Source organism: Pipistrellus hanaki, assembly GCF_964339955.1.
Source record: "Pipistrellus hanaki genome assembly, chromosome: 14".
NCBI lineage: Eukaryota > Metazoa > Chordata > Mammalia > Chiroptera > Vespertilionidae > Pipistrellus > Pipistrellus hanaki.
The window spans coordinates 20,023,008-20,046,249 of NC_140516.1; the positions used below are offsets into that span (position 1 = coordinate 20,023,008).

General features: G+C 35.5%; 1 protein-coding gene across 5 annotated transcripts in view; it reads left to right on the forward strand.

Annotated features, from left to right (window-relative positions):
• The window catches only part of CTNNA3 (catenin alpha 3), a 1,202,853-nt gene that overhangs the window by 1,131,341 nt on the left and 48,270 nt on the right, over positions 1-23,242 (forward strand). For all 5 annotated transcript variants that reach the window (XR_014796805.1, XM_084904252.1, XM_084904255.1 and 2 more), the window contains 2 exons: positions 13,673-13,778; positions 20,669-20,803. Coding sequence is in view for 4 of the 5 variants with exons in the window: in XM_084904252.1 (XP_084760378.1) it covers positions 13,673-13,778; positions 20,669-20,803 (241 nt within the window). In the remaining variant the exon portion in view is untranslated. The remainder of the gene's footprint in view (positions 1-13,672; positions 13,779-20,668; positions 20,804-23,242) is intronic.

The following is a 23,242-nucleotide window of genomic DNA, read 5'->3' on the forward strand; positions in this document are numbered from 1 at the left end:
ATTCTCATGTAATGAAGGTGTGCGTGTTGTTCTTTGCATGTTCAGTTTTTAAAATCCTATTTCTTCATCAGTATTCTAGGCTGTATTTTTCAGAAAATACAGTGGTGTCTTAATAAGTGTCAAATATCTGACTCTATTCTTGCAGGATGTGCATTCAGTGTTGCTCTGGAAGAGGTATAGGACAAATGTAAGGACTTTGGAAGATTTGTGCTCAATTTCAAGAAATAGCTAACAGTTAAAGATGCCAAACTAACAAAAATAAAAATATCCCATGGAGGCAAGGGTCTCTAGTGTGGAAATATTCATCAGAAATTAGAATCTATTAGTCAGAGTGGTTATAGAAACTATTTCCACGATTGAGAGAACCCAGACTGACCACAAAGTTCCATTCAACTCTGTATTAGTTTCTATATATAATTGTATAGTTCAAAGGCATTTGCGATTAGAAAGTGCCATGATTCTTGTCCACTCTGATTGTTTTTCATTCACTTGTCTTACCTAGTTTTATGCTTTAATATCATTATTTAGGTTTAGAGTACTTAGCGAAAAGAGAAATAACTTCCTTTGGAAATACTCTGTGGCTCACTTACACATTTCCAGCTGGACTTTAAAATGCAAACATTATATATTTCTTCTTATCCACTTTATTTGTTGCTATTATTTGCCTTCTGTTAATTCTGAACTCGGTACAGACATTAATTATTTTCTTCTTTAATATTCTCCTCTGTCCTAACCAAATATTTGATGGTATTTACTCAGTTTTATTTTTATCTTACTATTATTTGTATATTAAATGATCTTATTTTTTTTAAATGTATATATTTTTAATTGATTTCAGAGAAGAAGGGAGAAGGAGGGGGAGAGAGAGATTGAAACATCAATAAGAGAGAATCATTGATCGGCTGACTCCTGCATGCTCCCTACTGAGGACTGAACCCACAACTCGGGCATGTACCCTTGACTAGAATCGAACTCAGGACCCTTCAGTCTACAGATCAATGGTCTATCAATTGAGCCAAACCTACTAGGGCTGAAATGATGTTATTTTTTACATGCTTATTTGCTTATTAACATAACCATATTCCTATTAGGTTTCAAGCATCAAGGAGGCAAATCTCTATAAGACATTCTGCTCTATAGTTAAAATGCACATTTATATTTAATGAATAAATTTATAAATAGATAACTAAATATACTACTTTTCTACTTTTGCATGCATGCAGCTAAAGATAATAGGGAAGGTCTTTCCAAAAGGTCTTCTAGTTGGAGTGACATTTCCATTTTATTATTCTATATTACAGAGAGTAGGGGCCTTGTCTTACTCATATTTTTCAAATTTATTTTAGAGGAAGAGAGAGGGAGAAATAGAAACATCAATGATGAGAGAATCATTGAGTGGTTGTCTCCTTCATGCTTTCTACCAGGGATCAAGCCTGAATCCTGGGCATGTGCCCTGATTGGGAATTGAACTGGTGACCTCTTGGTCCATAGGTAGACACTCAACCACTGAGCCACACTGGCAGGGCCCTTATTCAGACTTTTGTCCATGCATGGTATTGTCTAGCAAGAAACCTCACACATGACCAATAATCAATAATGATTCGTTAATTGTACAAGTTAACACACTTCATGGAAGAGAAACTGCATTTCCTAAAAAGCCTTAGAAAACTGGAATCTTTATGATTAAAGACAGGAGAAGGAGGAGTTGTGTTTGAGAATAAAAGGAACTGGCAACCTGGGACAGCATATGCATATGGCAAGAATCAGAAATAACGGGTTTTACTGAAACTCCTGCTCTGCCAATTTCTGAATGTGTTTACTAGATTGGGTCACTAGCTCATATGGTCATCAGTATTTTCTTTCATAATTGGGGCTGACAATCTCTGTCATTCTATATTGCAGGTTTGTTACATATATCAAAATGAAATAATTTGTAGAAAAGTGCTCTTTAGTTTATACAATACAATTGAAATTTATTATTATGGGTAACATTAAACCAACAGTGTACTAAGGTTCCATTTTCTCCATATCCTCACCAGCATTTGTGTTTTGTTGATTTCTTTTATTTTTTAATATATATTTTATTGATTTTTCACAGAGAGGAAGAGAGAGGGATAGAGAGTTAGAAACATCGATAAGAGGGAAACATAGATTAGCTGCCTTCTGCATACCCTCACTGGGGATATGCCCGCAATTAAGGCACATGCCCTTGACTGGAATCAAACCCGGAACCTTTCAGTCTGCAGGTTGACGCTCTATCCACTGAGCCAAACTGGTTCCAGCTGTTTTTGTTGATTTATTGATGAAGTCATTCTGGCAGATGTTAGTTGATATCTCATTATGGATTGAATCTGCTTTCCTCTGATGATGAGTGATTTTGAGCATATTTTTATCTATCAATTGGCCATCTGTATGTCCTCTTAGGAGAAGTACTTTGCCCATTTTTAAATTGGATTGTTTGTCTTCCTGGTGTTAACTTGTTTAAGTTCTTTATATACTTTGGATTTTAACTCCTTATCAGATGTGTCTTTGGGGAATATGTTCTCCCATTCAGTGTGCTCCCTTTGCATTTTGTTGATTGTATATTTTGTTGTGCAGGAGCTTTTTAGTTTGATATAGTTCCATTTGTTTATTTTCCCCATTGTTTCCCTTACCATAGGAGATATATCAGATATATTGCTATGAGAGATGTCTGAGATATTACTGCTATTTCTTCTTCTAGGATTTTTAGATTTCACAACTTACATTTTAAATATTTTATCCATTTTGAGTTTATTCTTGTTTATGGTGTAGGTCTCTTTATACTTATATATTTTTTATAATGTACTTACTTTAATATTAGCACAATAGTATACATGCGACATAAATAAATATATATATATATATATATATAGAGAGAGAGAGGATAAAAGTAGACATAGGTTATCTCATTCTATGCTTGAAAGAGAAAGCTGAAAAAAATTCCCAAAGCAACCTTTTGCCTAAAACTGTGGATATGTCTATTTAAAGCACCAAAAGTTAAATATTATGAGGGGATGTCTTCAGAATGCCAGCTTCTGGTATAAAATATGTTAGCCTTCTTGAAACTGATCCCATTGGATAGCAAAAATATTAATGAGCTTATCCTGTGGGAAAATAACATTATTTTCCATTAAGAAAAAAAATAAATTATCCGGCAGCAGTGTAAGCTGTAGAAATGAATTCTTTAGAGCTGCAAATTCTGATTTTTTTCAGGGTAACATCCTATCATCTGGCTGTTTGTTTCCTATTGTTTTCTTCCTAAATAACCTCACTTAATTGGAGGTCCAGGATCTCACATTTTAAGAAACATTTTCAAAAATAAACCATTGAGACTTAGGGAGGAGTTCTTAGCAGGAGAGAACAGCATCCATCTCAGTCAATATACTTTAAAAAATAAATAAATTGGCAAACATTTGATGCCTATTTTTAGAAAGAGAGAGCTGGCAGGCCTTGAATGAAATAAACTCCCTAGAGAAACAGGTGAAGAGATCCAAGGTCTAATATGTTCTGACATTGAACCAAGGCACACTGCTGGGGCACGACCAAAATACCCAATTCTACCACAGAGTAAGAAGGTCTAGAGTAGGGGTGTCGAACTCAATCAGAGAAGGGGCCAAAATCTAAAATCCAGCCTAAATTGCGGGCCGAATGGTTTACTGAACAGTCATAAACTGACAATGTCATAAACTGACAGCGGAGTGCAGTGATGACAGCGCGGTGCAGGCCACATTGCAAGGCCTGGCGGGCTGGATTTGGCCCGCGGGCCTTGTGTTTGACACATGTGGTCTAGAGAATGTAAAAAAGAAAGGAAGGAAGGAAGGTAGGGAAAAAAGAAGGAAGGACAGAAGGAAGGGAGGATAACTTTTAAACTTAGGCTTTCTTTTATTTGTCTGTCTTAAGTAATTTTGGTTGAATAAGCAATGAATCATTAAGCATACAATTCTAAAGTACTTTATATATGGTTTTTAAACATAATTTAGTCTGATAGCAACATGTGACCCTGCAGACTGAGTTATTTAATATGAAATCAGATCCAAACACCTAGGTATTGTATGGGTCTATATTATTCCAAAGCAAGAGATTTTTAGGGCAAATATCAGCACATGCAGAATGAGCATGGATCACCCAGCTGGGCAAGATGCTGGTCAACTACTGTTTTACAATTATATTGCTTTACTACCTTTTAATCAGAGGGCATTAAGTATGTCGTCTTGCATAGCATTAGATAAAACATTAGGACTTATAGAGAGACACAATGAAAAAATAATATGCATGTGTAAACTAGAGATGTTCATTTCATTCTTCAAATTTTAAAATAATACCCTTTTAAAAAATATCAGCTTCAGGTCACTCTACAATAATTTAATAAAGCATGTAAGTCAACGGAGAGATGCAATACACATTAACGTTAAAACCAACTGCATAAAACAGTGTATCTCAAATCATACTCAATCTGAATAAGCCATCTGAAAGTGGGAAGCTTTATAATGTAGTACAACTTAATAAACTGTAGCTCTATCTGGCTAGACTGGGGGAGGGAGGGCATGCCAAAGACCTACTGGTAGTATTATCATCTTTTTTTAAAATATATTTTATTGATATTTCACAGAGAGGAGGAAGGGAGAGAGATAGAGAGCCAGAAACGTCGATGAGAGAGAAACATCGACCAGCTGCCTCTTGCACACCCCCCACCGGGGATGTGCCTGCAACCAATGTACATGCCCTTGACCGGAATCGAACCTGGGACCTTTCAGTCCGCAGACCGACTCTCTACCACTGAGCCAAACCGGCTTCAGCAGTATTATCATCTTGGAAGCAACAACAAAGCTGGAAACTGGTCACAAGCCAGATGGTTGGACCACTTGTGGACCCAATCTATTCGCTGTGATAAACCTTCACTAAGGTGGTGGCCCCTTCACCCCCACATGTATCATCTTCAATTGGACCTTAGGATAACATTGGTCCATGATTAGAATAAGAAGAGCGTAGGTATGAAAGCTTTAAGAAGGTCAAACATTAAGTAATAAAAGCTGAATCATATTCTTTTCATAACTTGAAAAGGATTATTTTCTGAACCCATCAAGTTTGGGCTGCTATGAAAGAATCAGGAGCAGCTAGTCTAACACTGTAGTTTCAAGGGAAGCTGGAAAAAAATGGCCGGGCTCTCTGGAAGAGATCATGTATGTGATTAATGCTGAGGCCACTGCCAACAGGAGTAAGAGGGACTCCCACAGTCAGAGAGTACAGTTGTATTTACAGTCCATTGGCTTTGATTAATGTGCACACTCGGGGAGGTAACGTGTAAAAGGCGAGAAAAGACCCGTTTTCAAATGTTGGTGCCGAGTTCAGATTTTCTATTATATCCTGAGACGAATGACTCACAATCTTATGGGGGGATGGGGAAAGGCTGGTGTTGGAGCACTTGCTTTCCTATGCAGGAGAGAAGATAGAAATGGATTCCCTGGTCAATGCTCACCACCCACATGAGTCGGGAGAGCCACCACTGAAAATGTTATCCCTTACTTCCCAGTTTCAGTAACCAATTACTTCCAAAGATTTTTTTTAAGTGATATTAACTATAATTATAATCTTTTCCCTAAATGACCCCTTTAACTAAGCAGCTGGTATAGTTTATGAATGTCTTATGAGAATATTTTCTGGAACTTTCAAGGACTGTACACCTCAAAGAAGAAATGAGTACTTATAATAATTATTTGAAAAACTCCCTCTCCCAAAAAAAGAAAAAAGAAAAACTGTCCCTATCTTCCCACAAGTAGGACTTCTTCCCTCTTCTTGCCCCAGGCTAGACGCTGACACGCACAGTGGTTTGTGTGTTTCCTGTGTAGCCCAGGACAAGGACAAGGCGTGTTAACATTAATGCGTGGTTGATGGGAAGGAAATTCTTGAGTTGGCCTGAAGGAAAAACCAGAGTTGCTAGTTGCATGGCTGCTGATTCTCACTGTTCCTTCCATAACCCAGAACCAAAGTGACTCTTGTATCTGTTATTCTCCTGATCTTTCTTCACACAGGCTCCTTGTATTAGTGCCTATTGATATTTTGGTGTGACATAGAAACAACTTGTTTAATTAATCTAAAATTGGGCTTAGATCATTGGAAACAATATCTACTCATATACCGCAGTTTTCACCAGTGCTAGGATTCCCTACTGGCTTTCATTTTTGGTTCTAGATAACTTCTGATGGTCAATGCTGGGGTCCCACCACTGGCTCCCTTTCTCTCTGAGTCAAAAGGTAAAAGTCAAGTTGAGAGGGAAAAAACAACTGTGACTTTTTTTCCCTTTAAAAGTATCTCTTTCAGCCCCAAGTAGAATGAAAAATAAAAAAAGAAAAAGAAAAAAGGAAAGATAAGTGTCAGGTTGTGGATTACAGAAATTCAATCATAGAAGAGGTTATTGTCTTTTAACCCTTGGGATTGGGCAAATAGTTAAAGAATGATGCTTCAATGATGTTCTTAGGACCCCGCTAAGAACAATGACTAGGACTCTCTTGTTGTTATATATTTCTTTGTAGTATATGAAACATCCCACTGATTCAGAGCTGCCCATAGAATTTCAGTGCTTCAAAATACATACTGACAGAGAACCTGTGCTGATGTTTCTATCTACTACATGATTTTTTTTTAATTGGCTTTGAGAGTGCTACTGACTTGAACTCCTTAAATGTAGACTAACCTGTATTCATGTAGCTTGAAGAAAAGTTAAGGATCATTGGGCTTTCAAGCTCTGTGTTCTTGTTTATAGGGTGAAGGTAATAGATGCCAGGAGCAGAATGAGGATGTAATTCAACATAAGCTATGAGACACACAGTTATGGTAGCATCCATGAAGTGTATGGCAACTCCTGAATTTGTGCAGTGAACAAACAACGTGCACCACACTACTCAGCAGTGCTTGGTGTCAGGGCCGAGGGAGAAAACTGAGTGATTTTACAGTCAGTTGCTGGAACATAGGAACACACACATTTAATTGTATGTACATTTTGAATACAAAATTACACACAAAAAATAAAATCTTAATACTTAGGAAGAACTGGAGAAGGTTATCATTTTACTAAACACAAAATCAGAATATCTGGCCAGCTGACCTCTTCTTTGCCTTAAAAACAAATTAAAGTTGTGAAATAACTCCTTCATTCTAATTCTACTGCTTTCACCTAGGCGTTAATGGTTTTTAACCCTTCAAGTTACTTCATAAAATCCTTCCCTGAGTTTTACAATCTCTAGATTTGATACTACACTATCTTGTAGAGGGTAAATTTGGGAGTTTGAGGGCTGAAGAACAGAGAAAAGACACATGTCTCAGATTTGTTTAGAAAAGTAATTTTGGATTTGAGGAAGGAAGTTTCTACTTCCTACACACACAACACACACACACACACACACACACACACACACACACCGTAAACAAATACAGCCATCATACACTGTATGCCCACAAACAATAACAACATCAACAGCAGCAATAATAATATTACTAACTTTTGAAAATATTCTCCTCAGGATGATCACCAAAAAGATCTCTAAAATCAGCCCTATCCTCTTTTCATAAATACAACACTGAGCATGAAAGACTATTATCACCATGTACAAAGTAATCTGTATATACTTTTTAGTTTTAATAATAGACCATGTACATTGTAACAATTTTAAACCAAAAATAGAATTGTTTTTTTGCCCAAGCAGAGCATAGTCCTTACAATTTCAGCTGTATTGGTGAAGAGTCTTGGTACTTTTTCAAATTTTCCCACCTACTTGATGGCATCCAAAATTCTCTTCAAAGGGAACACAGATTTTGTTACTAGAATAAAAGACAGGATTATAGCACCCCTGCTAGTATGTGCAGAAACGCTGTAAATTCATAAAGGCTTGTTTTCTTTTTTCCCTGCACCTAAATGAAATGCATTTTGGCCTTCTTTGCAGTTACCTGGCTCTATGTGTCTGGATTCTAAATCATTGGTCAGAGTAATGTTTCCTAATTCTTATCCTGATCCCAAAAGTCTCCTCTGATATCCTCATTCTTTTCCTTTGTCAAATATCTGAATGAAATGAACCCATCCACAGGTCGTGAGGCCTTAAAAAGTAGGTTAACTTGTAATAAAAGGAGCCTGGGTTCTTAAATGGCTATGCAGTGCATCGCCCATCACCCACAGTACACCTTGTAAAAGAGGAATATTCTTTATTGGGATAAGGACTAAAACATTTTGATGTTGTTAGGCTACTCTGAATAACATGAAATAAGGAAAACCAAAATGAATATATATGGACATATACATATATATGACATATATATCCTATATAATAAAATACTAATATGCAAATTGACTGAACAGTGGAACAACCAGTCACTATGATGCGCACTGACCACCAGGGGGCAGATGCTCAATGCAGGAGCTGCCCCCTGGTGGTCAGTGCTCTCACACAGTGGGACCACTACTCAGCCAGAAACTGGGCTTACAGCTGGCAAGTGCAGCAGCAGGACCCTATCCTGCCTCTGCAGCAGTGCTAAGGATGTCCGACTGCCAGCTTACTGCTCTCCCTGGGGAGTGGGCCTAAGCCATCAGTCAGACATCCCTCGAGGGCTCCCAGACTATGAGAGGGTGCAGGCTGGGCTGAGAGATTCCCCAAGTGCATGCATTTTGTGCACCGGGCTTCTAGTATATGTATGTCCTTTTTTCATGGGACAACATTTCTTTTAGACTTGAACCTCAAAGTTTCTTCTAATTACTCAGGAAGTTAGCTGTTTATTCACTAGCTGATTTTCTAAGGAATTTTATAAGGTCCTCCAAACTTGAGAATGATACTTTATAAGAGAAAGTAACATCCAGGGGGAAAGAGTTGCCTAATTAAAAATTTGTATATTAACAGTAGAACAATGTGTCCTGTCTTGAGTTTATTTCCTCTCTTTACCTCATCATTTTCAGTTGCTTCTGTGATAATTAGGTGTTTGGTTTTTTTTTTCTTTTGTATCTAATGTCAGAATTACAAGTAAAAGAATTATAAAGTTAAGTCTTTAATCTTGGGAAATTCATACTACCAAAAAAATCTATCCATTAAGTATAAATTAATTGCTTATAAGGATTTAAAGAATAATCTTAATGATAATGATGAAACACATACATACACACAGTTTATAAGGTATAAATATATGTTTTTAAATATATATTTATAAATATATAAATGTATTCATAATTTATAAATATATTTATAATTTAATGTTTATAGCCAACCTCCCCCAGCCAGCAAACCTCCTGCAATCGCTCTCCCTATCTGACAGGCCCCATCCAGCAGCTGGCAGGCCCCGGCCAGCAGCCAACAGGCCCTAGCCAGCCCAGCCCAGATTGGGACTGGGTGAGTTAGCCCCATAGGCCCTGATCACCAGCCAGGCCTAGGATCCAACTATGCATGAATATTGTGCATTGGGGCTCTAGTTTTATATTTTTTTTTTCTCAGTAAAAGGATATTGAGGTGTAAGAAGAAACTCAATATAATAAACTTAGTCCGTATTATCTGGAAAGTGCTATAAGTATTATATAAAAAATTTTAAAGTCACCAATAAAGTAAATATATTATTAGTCACTAAGTAAATCATTACTTGTAAAAAGATAGGGAAAGAAAAAATAAGCATCTGCTGCATACCTACTATGTGCCCAATGTTGGGTTAATTATGTGATTTGTATGTATCTTACCAAGTGGCAAGTATCACAATCATTATTTTAATGAAGAGGTAATAATCACAGACCAACTGAGTCATTTCCCAAGACTACATGGCTAACATATGTCAGCACGAGATGCAGAAACAATCTATTTCCCAAGACTATATTGACTTCACTCTACTTTATTGGAGCACTGAATGTGAGTTTTAGAATTATATAAAACAAACGTCTAACACTAAGATTCTAGGAGAAAAAGTTATATTGGTTGTATTAGAAATAAACATCAAAATGCAATCTCTGATAGGGTGTCTGTAATGGCTGAGTTTGAGTCTAGTGATTATATCCAAGGAGAAAGGAAGAAGGGAAAAGATACTTGGGTAAATCATAATGAAAAATAGTATCTTATAAGAAAAGTCCCAGGATAGCAAACTATTGATATTATTTCAACCATTTTCCATGATTTTAAAAGTCTATGTAATGCAGTATATTTTGGGGGAACTGGGACAAATTTAGGTTGTGTTCCTTGAAGCTACTGTGTGGAATGAAGTCACTATTGCTGGACCTCCTAAAAACCCAGCACCTATAGCTAACCCTCATCTTTGCTCTCTGTTGCTTTCATGGTAACTCCCATCATGTCTTAAGGAGATCTCTTAAAATAATATAATTTCATCTTCATTGTTTTATTGGAAGACATATAGGAAAGTCATTGAAAGCAGATTTGATAATCAGTTCCCCTGAATTTAAATCCCATCTCCAGGACTTAAAAGCTGTTGAACTTGATAAAATATAAATTTAACATCTTTGTTCCTCAGTTTCCTCATCTATTTTATGAGGATAATAATAATTCAAAAATCATAGGGTCATGATAATGATCAAATTAGTTTGTGTAGAAAATGCTGCCTAGCACATAGCAAATGCTAAATGTGCTACCTATTAGGTAACAAAATATATGCTATTATCGTTTTCATCTATTAACTTTTCACAATGCCTTTGGATTCATATATAAATATCAAAGGAAAAGACAAAGGGAATATTCTGGTCTTGAAATGGGGAATAACATGTTATCAAAGATTTAGGGACTACAAAAGATGTAATTAACCTTTTTGTTTTATTTTTAATTAGTAGCAGAAAATACCAGTTATCTCAAAATTATTCTTAGGGCCTAAAAGACAAAGCCAGTCCATGAAACTATTTGATATTTTTCTATTATTAAAGCAATTTTCTAGTTGGTTGAGTTGTTACTGAGCAGCTGTATCATCTTGTTATTATTTATGCTAATTAAGAGAAAGAAGGGAGGGGTGGGTGCCAGAAATGGGGTGAGGACAGGGAAAGAAATAAGAAGATGGGGGTAGTGTCAAACACAACTCAAAGGTTTATGTTGCACAAATAATGTTTCAACCGCTTTCACTGGCATTAATAAAAAATTTCGATGGCATCAACATCACTAGCTGATTGCAGCCCTTCCCATTATACCGTCTCACATGTAATTTAAGGATGAATTGGCCACCTCTAGTCCAGAGCTTCATCTGCCCTCTTTCTGGGGGAAATATATTATTAAGGATTTCTGGCCTCTGGTTCCTTTAAAATATTTCCAAAGACTATCCCCTCCTCTTCTGGGTGTCTTTCTCTGTAGGATCCAGGCTCAGTGATTTAAGACACAATTTGCTGACAGGAGATCCTGCGAACCCATTATGAAAATGAAGGCAGCAAACAACCTTTGAACGTATTTCCCAATTTAAAAAGCCTTCATTACATAGCACATTTCAGGCTGAGAATGTTAAAAAATTTATCACAGTTTCAGTAATTGCAGCTTCCTCTGGAAGCCTGGCAAGATATGGAATCATTTGTAAAATGTGAATTCTGTGTGGCGTGCAGCAGGAAGCTTGCCAGGCAATACATTTAATTAGGAACACGGTGGAGGGAATAATTGCAGTCTGTCATAATGTATTATCGTTACTTTTTAAGTTCTCCATGTGTTTAGGACAGTGGTCTCATAACAAGGTGTGTATTTAAATTTAGAGGTAATTTCCCTCTCATTGGGCCAGCGATTTTATAGGGGGAGATATATTATTTTGAGTGGGAAGGTACATTAGCCGCATTCCTTAGATATAGCTCTTTGATCATTGTTTAAACTCAGAGTGTTAGCTGCTCTCCTTAGAAACAGCCTCTGTCCGTTATTTAAGGCCCCAGAAACTGATGCATTGCCTTTCCGGGAGCTTAGACAGCTTTATTTAAGTTTAACTTTCTCCAGAGAGGCACAGAAATAATGAAATGCAATGCCTTTCTTGAGCATAACCATGTACATAACATCTAACCCAGCCTGAGACATAAATTTGATAAGAACAACTCAAATACTGTATTGATTAATGTGGATGTTTTTAAAAATTACAAAGCATCATGTGTCAGCAGATTTTTTAAGAAGTATGATGATGGCCATCTTCGGAGGCCAGCTTTCCACTGTGTTAGACGTGACGTTCCATTTTACAGGGAAACTTGCTTATATTGAGTCTGAGAGGCACCGCAGAAAAAGTGTGATGAAAGGGCCTATTTGGCACATGCACTTTGGCATTCAATTTCCAGGGAGAGAATACTCAGATCACTTATCTTTGCCTGAATCCCCTCCAAAGGTCCCGGTCTCCTTAGTGAATTTCCTCTAATAACAAGTCATTCGATTTAACCTTAGGGCATCTACCCTCAGGATGAGTCCAAGGTGTAAATAAGACATGAACAAAGACTGTTTCATTTTCTTTTTCTTGTCAGAATCTTTCTTTTCTCACTCTGACCCGTTTACTCTTGCTTCCCACCTCTTCACTCTCCCTTCACCCATCAAAACATAAATTACATTATACTACACAGATGATGTATTATAAAATTATACATTGAAACCTATATAAATTATTAACCATTGTCACCCCAATAAATTCAATAAAAATTGTAAAAGCAATTATGATAGTGAGCATTTCCTTCAGGGTCCCATTCTCTGGAAAACAAGGAATAGAACCCAAACAATTAGAACAGCCAGTATTTGACACTCAGTAGAGGATTAGGAATTGGGCATAAGGAAGTAAGGAGAGAGAAGTGGTTTTAGGTAGATAGTTACATTCTGGTAATCATTCATTTATTTCTGAGGAAAGAGAAATCGGAAGAATATCTCTTTATCTCATCCCTCTACAAAAATGTAAGCAGTGCACTTCTTTCTTCTTAAGTACCTTGTAAAATCCCTAAATGAACACAACTTTTATTCAGTGGCATTAGAAATCAAGATTATTTTAAAGTAACCACTGCAATAACTTGTACTATTAAATAATTACTTTATTTAAAGCAATGTTCTGAACACTTTGTAGAAGTAAAAGCATGATTCTATATAGTAGATGCTTCTTTCACCACCAAGGAAACTGAGGCACCAAGTGGATATTTATCTTGATTTCCTTAAACAAATTGTAAGAAGTGATCTGATTTTGGTAAACAGTACAAGATAGTATGACTCCAGGTTCATACTCAATGATGATATTACTATGAATTAATTATGGAGGAGAAATAATATGATTAAGATCAAAATGCAATTAACCAAAATACTGTAAAAAAAAAAAAGAACTAAAAAGAGCAAGACTAAAAGCCTTTGCTGATCAAAATTGCTGTTGGACATACATCAAATTTTAAATCTCACATTTCCTCCTTGAATTAGAAAAATGTGTTTGCCTTGAGGTATCCACATTTTCCAATAGTATTTCTAGGCCGAGGTTTATTATAAGAAATACCTGGGGATAAAGATTGAATGTAATCCATCTCCTTGGTAGTATTTCTTGCATTTTAACATTTTTTCTTATTTAATACCGAAGTCTAATTGAGACCTACCTAAAACTGAAATATATAAAACTAATAGCCAGTACTTTGGGGTGCAAACCTGTGTCTGCTCATGGGATGCGTGTATGTATATATTAGCATGAACCACTTCAAATAACATGTATTTCTTACTTTAAGGGGCAAAGGACCACTAAAGCACACGACTGATGTGATCTATGCAGCTAAAATGATATCGGAATCGGGATCCAGGATGGATGTCCTCGCACGACAGATCGCCAACCAGGTGACTTTTCTACAAATGCATGTGGGGAACATCTATGCTAATTGTTTTCTGCCATTTCAGTGTTAATTTTTAAAAGTTCTAGGCTGAGCACCCCAAAGTACTGGCTATTAGTTTTATATATTTCAGTTTTAGGTAGTTCTCAATTAGACTTCAGTATTGAATAAGAAAAATGTTAAAATGCAAGAAATACTACCAAAGAGATGGATTACATTCAATCTTTATCCCCAGGTATTTCTTATAATAAACCTCAGCCTAGAAATACCTTACCCTAGAAATTTTACTCTATTGAATTATTTTTTTATTATTGAGTTATTTTTAAATGTTATTCAGTAATTAATACACAAGTAGTGGACAATTCATTATAAGGAATCTTAGGGCATTATTATTATTACTTAGGACTTGATTATTTCTAAGATTTTGAGTTTCATACATTCAAATTATTTTAAATATCAGCTTTTTTTATTTTCAAATATATTCCATTGGCTTTACTATCCAATGTTAATATTTTTCCTCAACACCTTATATTTCTTCTTTTTGCTCTTCAAAAGTAATACTTTTGAAAATTCTATTATGTTACATTTTCTGAGTCAACAATATATTCTTGCATCCTATATAAAATTGTAAGGTAAGTAGTAATTTTTAGAGTTCTAAAGTGAAGATTTAAAATGTAGGGGTAAATAATGCTTATAGAGACTAATATTTTATATACTTGGCATTTTTCTTTACATTTCTCTCATCTATATTTCAGTTTTCTAAGCAACATCTACATTATTAGAGTTACCGGTACCTTTTGTCTAACATGAAAGGAAAGTCAGTTTTTAGTTATGGTATAGGCATATTTAATTAATATTTCAAATGGAGATGTAGTATTACTTTGAACGTTTGATATTATTCAACTTGATAATGCATATTTATCTCCCTTTGGGGGAAAGGGACACTATTCTTTTGACTTTGTAACTCTTCCATATTATTTATAACTTACATACTTTTATTATTATTTACTCTTTATCCTCTATTTTCTAAAACGTGAACTTTCTCTTATTAGATGTTGTATTTGTGGATATAAGGAGGAGAAATAAATAAGAAATAACAAATAGTTTTAAACATTCTTTTTTTTTCTTTACTGGTTAAGGTATTATATATGTGTCCTTATCCTTCCAGAACTCCCTCTCCTCCCCTGCTCATGCCCTCAGCCCCCTTGGTTATGCTTATATGCATGCATACAAGTCCTTTGGTTGATCTCTTACCCTTACCCCCACCCTCACCTACCTTCTCTCAGAGGTTTGAGCTTCTTGAGTGTGTGTGTGTGTGTGTGTGTGTATACATATATATACATATATATGTATATATACATATATGTGTGTATATATACATACACATATATATGTATACACACACACGCGCGCACACACACACACACACATATATATATATATATATATATATATATACACACATGCGCACACACGTATTCAGTGTCTAGCTACTCTAAGCGTTATAAAGATTTTACTAATTTTTTAGTATTTAGTATTTACAGTTAAAAACAAACTCTATGCTAATGTGTAACCAAATGACTGAAGCCAAAATGTGCCATGGTTTTCTATATTATGTCCAATCCAAGTTGAAACTGAAAATGAATTGAAAAAAAATTCTTTAACTCGAGATAATTTTAGTCTGTGCATTAAAAAATGCCAGACCATAGTTTTCCAAATATAACTCTCACAAGTCAGCATAGTCAGTGTAGACCATATGAGTTTGTTGTCCTTTATCTCTGACATAATAAAAGAGATCCACTGTATTTTTTTTTCTTCACCTGAGGATATGTTTTTATTGATCTTAGGGACAATGGGAGAGAGAGAGAGAGAAACATTGATTGTGGGAACTAAACCTACAACCTTGTATATGCCCAGACCTGGAATCAGTCTCCTGGTACATGGGACAATGCTCCCACCAACTAAGCCACCCAGCCAGAGCAGGTCCCACTGTCCATTTTATCTATCCCATCCATAGATACCCTTTCCTTCTGTGTTTTAGAAACCTCAGTCTGCTAAAGTGCGGCAGAGACAGACATGGCAAAGAAGGAAATGTTCCAAGTACACTGAGATTTCTACGTATGAAATCATCTCAAATTGATGACTAACCAAATTTAACAGATGATAGAGAAGGAAGAGTCACTCTTTATAGAGATAGTAAATTGAATGGAAAAAAATGGTTTTATAGTAGGCAAGATGGATTATGAGTTAGTTGAGGATTTCTATGTGTTGGGTGTGAACTCTTGGTAAGACAATAATGAATAAATGCAATAGGTATATGGTTCTTCTGAAGACAGACCTGGATGATTGATAATTACTTTATAATTTTTTTAATTTTGTAAGTGATAGATGAAGCCAGGACAGAGTATACTATTATCCAGGAAGAGGGAAAGAGGGAAATGATACCCCACAACAAAAACTGAGAGCACCAGAAGGGCATGTTCCCAAATAACAAGAGAAGGAGATGGGGTTACAGGGTTGGAGAAGGGTTATTGTGTTGAGGGATTTTATGTTGACAGATTCGAGGATGAAAACATTAAAAGTGCAGAAGTAAATGGGACAGTTGATGCCATGGGACCCCGAGGAAGGTGAAATCAGACAGCCTCTGGGCTGGAGCACAGACAGAGAAATGAGTCCATCCTGGGTAGGGGAAGGTCCTGAACACACTGTTCACAAGGACACCTCATACTTTTCATTAGCAAACTTTGCCAGTTTAGCAGAGATTAAACTGTTGTCTGTAATTGCAAAAGTCACTTTAAGTGTTTTTAAAATAAAGTTTATATTCTAGTGTGGGCAAAAAATAGCTGAGCTTTTGAATAAAGGTCTTTAAAGTATTCATTTTTCTAGTTCACCCTTAAAATTCAAACTGAAAGGTAATAAATGTTTTTTTTTGTTTTTGTTTTTACTTTTCTTCTCATCTCTAAAGAAGTATTCTGCATTGGGACCAAGCATCTTCCTAGATAGTGAAAGCTGGTTTAGCATGAGAAAACCACTTAGGCTGGCATGCCATCTGCTTGCCTGTAGTGAGAGTCCCAGAAGTTACAAAACATAAATTTAGAAGAAAATATATCTATGCATTAAAAAGCTAACCAGATGTCCTGGTCAACATCTCCTACTTTAATAAACTGGGAAATACCCAAACTGTTATGATAGTCTACCACTTGATTTGTCTAGAAATCCCAAGCAGAGTTCCTTTAAAAGTTATTTTATGCAAATTTAATTTTTTTAAAAGTTAAGGGCAAGAATGTTTTACAAGTGTAAGGCTCAAACTTTTTTTTTTTTTATCACCTTCATGCAAAAATATAAAATGAGGGGAAAGCTTATTTGACTTTAATAAAGGTTTGGCAAATAGGAACATTTAATTTAAAAAAAAATTTAAAATTATAGTTGACATACAATAGTATATTAGTTCTCAGTGCACAACATAATAATTACACACTTATATAACTTATATGAGGAGATCACCCTCATAAGCCTATTACCCATCTGACATCATACATAGTTATTACAATATTTTTTTAATTATATGTTTTATTGCTTTTTTACTGAGAGGAAGGGAGAGGGATAGAAAGTTAGAAACATTGATGAGAGAGAAACATCAATCAACTGCCTCCTGCACACCTCCTAAAGGGGATGTGCCCACAACAAAGGTACATGCATGCCCCTGACCGGAATCAAACTTGGGACCCTTCAATCTGCTGGCAGATACTCTATCCACTGAGCCAAACCGGTTAGGGCAACTTATTACAATATTATTGACTATATTCCCTGTGACTATATTTACATCAACATGACTGGAAATTTACACATTTATCCCTTCCCCTTTTTCATCCATGCCCCCAGCTCCCCTCCCTCCTGACAACCATCTGTTTGTTCTCGTATCTATGAGTTTTAGTTTTGTTCATTCTTTTCTTTTTTTAGATTCCACATATAAGTACAATCATATGGTATTTGTCTTCGCTTGACTTATTTCACTTAGCATCATACTCTCTAGGTTGATCAATATTGTTGCACATGGCAAGGTTTTGTTCTTTTTTTATGGCTGAGTAATACTCCAATTGTGTACATACCATCTCTTTTTTATCCATTAGAGGAGCATTCTTTGCGTGCAATGATTCATTCTTCTGATTCTGCTTGTAGGTGGTCAAAACCAATCAGAAAAGCTTTCCAAATGTCAATAGGAATGAATTTTGCTGTATAGAATTGACTAATTGGTATGCTTTTAGTGCTTCAGTTATAAATCTGACTAGCACTGTTAGGTGTAAGCAAGAATTTAATCAATTCTGGAAGTAAAGGGTAAAGCTAGCTCAGGCAACTTTTAATTTAAAAAGTTCGACTTCACATTTTCTGCTCATTTGAATCTTTCTTAACAGAATTCTAAACTCTTTGAGTATGGCTTTGAAAGAATCCATTGAGAAAGGTTATGTTTTCTTGGTGGTGGCAAAATTGATAATTGGTTAAAGGTCTAATTATTAATTTTCAAGTTCAATTTTATCAGCTATGATATAGTGGTGCTGGCCTTTAAGAAAAAAAAATCCTACAGATAAGAGTGTCCATTTAAGAAACCAATTTACAAATCAGAGTGGCAATTTACTGTTTACTATCATATATAATAAAAGTGTAATATGCAAATCAACCAAACAGAGGAATGACTGGTCGGTGGGGCCAGCTGCTCACAGTTGGTTCACTTCCCTGATGGGCCCACATGCTCACCTCTCGCAGGGAAGGACTTCTGGACTGCAAGAGGGTGCAGTCTGGGCTGAGGGACTCCCCCACCCCTCCAGAGCATGAATTTTCATGCACCAGGCCTCTAGTATAATATAAAATTTGTAAGAAGATTAATACTGGTCCTAGATTATAGAGGTAGGTAAGTATAGCCAGATGATGTCAGTTTGAATACCAGCTCTACCATTTATTAAGTGGGCATTCAATCTCTCTGTGCCTCAGTTTCCTTCTTTGCTAAGTGGGGATAATGAGAGACCCTACCATATGTAGTTGTGTGATTATTAAAAATAGTATAGGTACTTTTTACCTGGAACATTTTCTATGTCCATGTCTATCTAGCAGATTGATAGCATTTATACAGAAGAGTTTATTTCTTTGCTACATTTGTTAACTTTCATTCAAGGTTTCCATGTTTTCATCTTGTCCACACATTCTGGAGCTGTGTAGAGTAGTCTATTCAGCAAATATAAAAGGGATTCTCAGGTATTTCCAGCAGCACTCTAGCTTATTGACAACTAGGTAAAAGCAGAAATGCCTGGAAGGCTTTCTGATCTTTTATCTTATCTGATTGTTTAATAGAGGCCCATTGCATGAAATTCATGCATGGGTAGGGTCCCTAGGCCTGGTCAGCGATCAGGGCCGATCTGTGGGGTGACTAGCGGGATAATTGGGAGCTCCCACTGGTACCCGCCTTGGCTGGCCTGGGACCTGCAGGCTGGGGATAGCTCCTTCATTGGTCATCTGCCCCCTGGTGGTAAGCACACATCATAGGGACCAGTCATTCCACCAGTTGTTCTGGTCTTCAGTCAATTTGCATAGTAGGCTTTTATTATATAGAATTTTGCTTTTTAGTTTATCAGTAGTGTATATATTTTTTAAAATATATTTTATTGATTTTTCCACAGAGAGGAAGGAAGAGGGATAGAGAGATAGAAACGTCGATGAGAGAGAAACATCGACCAGCTGCCTCCTGCACATCCCCCACCGGGGATGTGCCCGCAACCAATGTACATGCCCTTGACTGGAATCAAACCCGGGACCTTTCAGTCCACAGACCGACACTCTATCCACTGAGCCAAACCGGTTTTGGCAGTAGTGTATATTTTAAACACAATGCAACCATTTCATTTTATACCATTTAATTAAACAGTATATTATATTTTAAATACTTTTATTTTTCACCTTCCAAAAACATTTTCTACATCCTTTGAAAATATTATTTTCTTGTGGACTATGTAATATCACATTATATGAAGAGCATTCTCCTTTAATCTTTATACTCCTTTAGGACATTTAAGTTATTTTCAAATGTTGCTATTATAAGTAATGCTGCGATGAATATCTTTACATAAAATTGCTCTCCATATTTCAGCATCCTTATGAGAATGCATTTAAATTAGAATTAAGTTAATGGGAATTTTAAAAATCTATTTTAATTACATAGAAGAAAGAACACAAATATTAAACATGGACCATAGATATTTATGTTATGATGAAGCTCAAAGCTGTACTCCAGATAGTTCCCTACAGAAAATAATATAACATAGGAGACATTTGGTAAATAAATTTAGCACATCTATAAAACATAAATGCATGCCTTCTGATTCTTAGCTCCAGGTAGATCCACAGCTATTATCTAAGGTGGAATGATTTCTTTTGCTTGTAATAGCTAAGAGCATTAAATGCTGAAATTTAAGATAACATAATATATAGTTTGTTGCAGATGATTTTTTATGCCCATGTAAATAACCAAGCACAGACAATGCAGAATTATGAGTTCAGAAAAGTGTTCTAATTGCATCTGTAGTTTAAAAAAATAATTGCATTTATCTCAGATTTATCTAAAAATATAATCTGAACACTTCTAACCTTATCATAAATTAAATGCATTACTATTTTATGTACCTCTTCATGTTGGGAAATTTCTTTAATCTTTCTTTTGTCTATGCTGAGTCATTAAAGTCAAAACATGAATAAACTCCTGTATTGGAGGAAGCATGGCCTTGGTCTGAGAACTGGAGCTCAATAAAAATAAAATTGCTTATAAGTCACCTGAAATGTCAATATTTACTCACTTTGATCTAGTCATTACTAATTTTGCTATTTCCATTTTTATCTTTTATGCATATTTAGTGTCCAGACCTATCATGCAAACAGGACTTGCTGGCTTACCTAGAGCAGATTAAATTCTACTCTCACCAACTGAAAATCTGCAGCCAAGTTAAAGCTGAGATCCAGAGCCTGGGGGGAGAGCTCATCATGTCAGCTGTGAGTACTACCCAGAACTCATATCACATTGTAGAAGATGCTTAAAGTCTCCTTATGCCACCAAATCTTACATGTCCATGCAGGTTAACAATTCAATTGGAATGTAAAAAGTTTCATGTAAACTTGTGAGATCTGGCTAGATTTCTTAAAGATATGCCACATAGGTACAACTTGTTTTTATTTACTTCAGAGATACTAGAATGAATCGAGTTTTGTAAGACACCTGGGTGAGAAATAATACTTAGGGCATGATTTTCAGACTTCCAAAATTTTGAACCCTATAATTTTCATAAAATAAAATTCATATGGCATTGCAAGTTAAAATAATTTATGACTAATTTATATTTATTTCCCCACAGTAACATAGAAATGCAGGTTTTGAAATATTTTATTTCCATATATAATTTTGGAAGTGGAATATGATAGAACACTATAGATTTAGATGAATTTTCATGAAATTTTGGTGACCCTGAGTTTCAGTCTGCTATAAAATGACAATGGGAGAAATAACATCTAACTTTTATACTCATTTCTAATAACAGTATATCACTTATTTAGAGTGGGTATAGTAATAAAACAGTTTATATCCGTATTGGATTCAGTTATCAGTGACTTTGAGAAGGACATGGACCAAGATCATAAATTTAAGGTAAGTGAAACATCATGAATGTTAGGGGAACTTACATTCATGAAGACAAATCTGTTAAAAATGGTAACAGTATACTTATAAATTGGAAATGGTGAGGACCTCAATAGCCTGACTTTGGACTCTCCCACAATGAGATAACATTCTTAAAATACAAGCAAAGAATTACCATCAAGACTAGAGGCCAGGGAAGTAAGCCATATAGACTGCCTCTTGCCTGTCTTTTATCCCCTTTTATCTTCACAATAGCGTGCCACCTAGATTGCTTATTGTCTTGTTTACTTTAATACTTGAAAAAAAAATGAAATTACAAAGGTTAAATAGCTTCTCAGCAGCCATACTAGGAAATGTCAGAGCTGGGGTTTACCTTAAAAGACCTATGCCTTCTCTATTCAAATGGGCAACTTTGAATCTATGATGAAAGTGAGGAGCAAAAATCAAAAGTAAATAATTTGGAAATTATGGGTAGTTATTATTAAAGGTAAACAAATAGATGTGTGTGTTTTTGACATTAATGTTTTGCAAAGGAATTTATAAATCAACACAACCTATACAAGATTGGTATCCTTTCAGTTTTCAAAGGAAAGCATATTTTAAATTGTCACAATCTATACACACAGAAAACATGTGTATATGAATACATACATGTTTACAGACATGCATAAATAGACACAGCACGTGTATATTTACATATATGCATTTAAAAATATTCTATCTTTATTCTGTATTAGACATTTAGTCTTCATTTTCTCAACATTATAATACTTTAGGTGTGTAAAAAATATTTACACCAAAGTCTGCTGTTTACTTTTCTTATTTTCACACACTCACCATCATTCACATGGCATAGTCCATGTAAATTTTATAATTTAATTATATGCTAATTTTTCATGTCTGAAGCTTTGCTTTCAAAAAACTTGATAGAAGTTTAGCCTATAGATTACTGCTGAAATATATTACTATTAATTGTCCCTCCAAAATTTAATTTCCATCAGGTATATGAATTGAGTTTGCATTCCTTCCTGTTTGATATGATGAGTGAAATTCCTGAACTTTACAGAAAGATTAGGCATGAGCCATTTAGAATTCATGATTTACAATTTAAAAGCTGAGTTGTTATATAAAATGAGAAATAGCATTGCAAATTCAAAACTATTTGTCATCATTTTGCCCATAATTTCCCATTAGAAAAAAAAATAAATCTCAAAATAAGAGCATGCCCCCTCTTATATGCTTTACTGCCATCTGCTTGCAGGTCGATCCTGGAGAGCTTTGAAAATACATCTCATCCGTGTGTGCCAAAGCGTTCTAGTCTTATTCTTTTCCTTTTCTTTTCTTTTTTTTTTTTTTAAATTGAGGTCTTATCTAAGTCAACATTCTCCCCCACCCCCCATAGAGTATTCTAAAAAATAACAAGCATGTTTTTAATGCAAGGAAACACATTAAATATTAGAGAAAATTGTACTCAAAACTATAGATGGCCAAAACCGGTTTGGCTCAGTAGATAGAGCATCAGCTTGCAGGGTCCGGTCAAGAATGTGTACCTTAGTTGCGGGCACATCCCCAGTTGGGGGTGTGCAGGAGGCAGCTGATTGATGTTTCTCTCACATTGATGTTTCTAACATTCTATCCCTCTCCCTTCCTCTCTGTAAAAAATAAATAAAATATAGTTTTAAAAAACTGTAGGTGATTCATAGATCACCAAATAAAGTTTGCATTCCAAACTCAGGTTCATGAAATACTATTTTTAGAAAATATATTTGGTTAAGTAGAAGTAAGAGGAACACATTTCT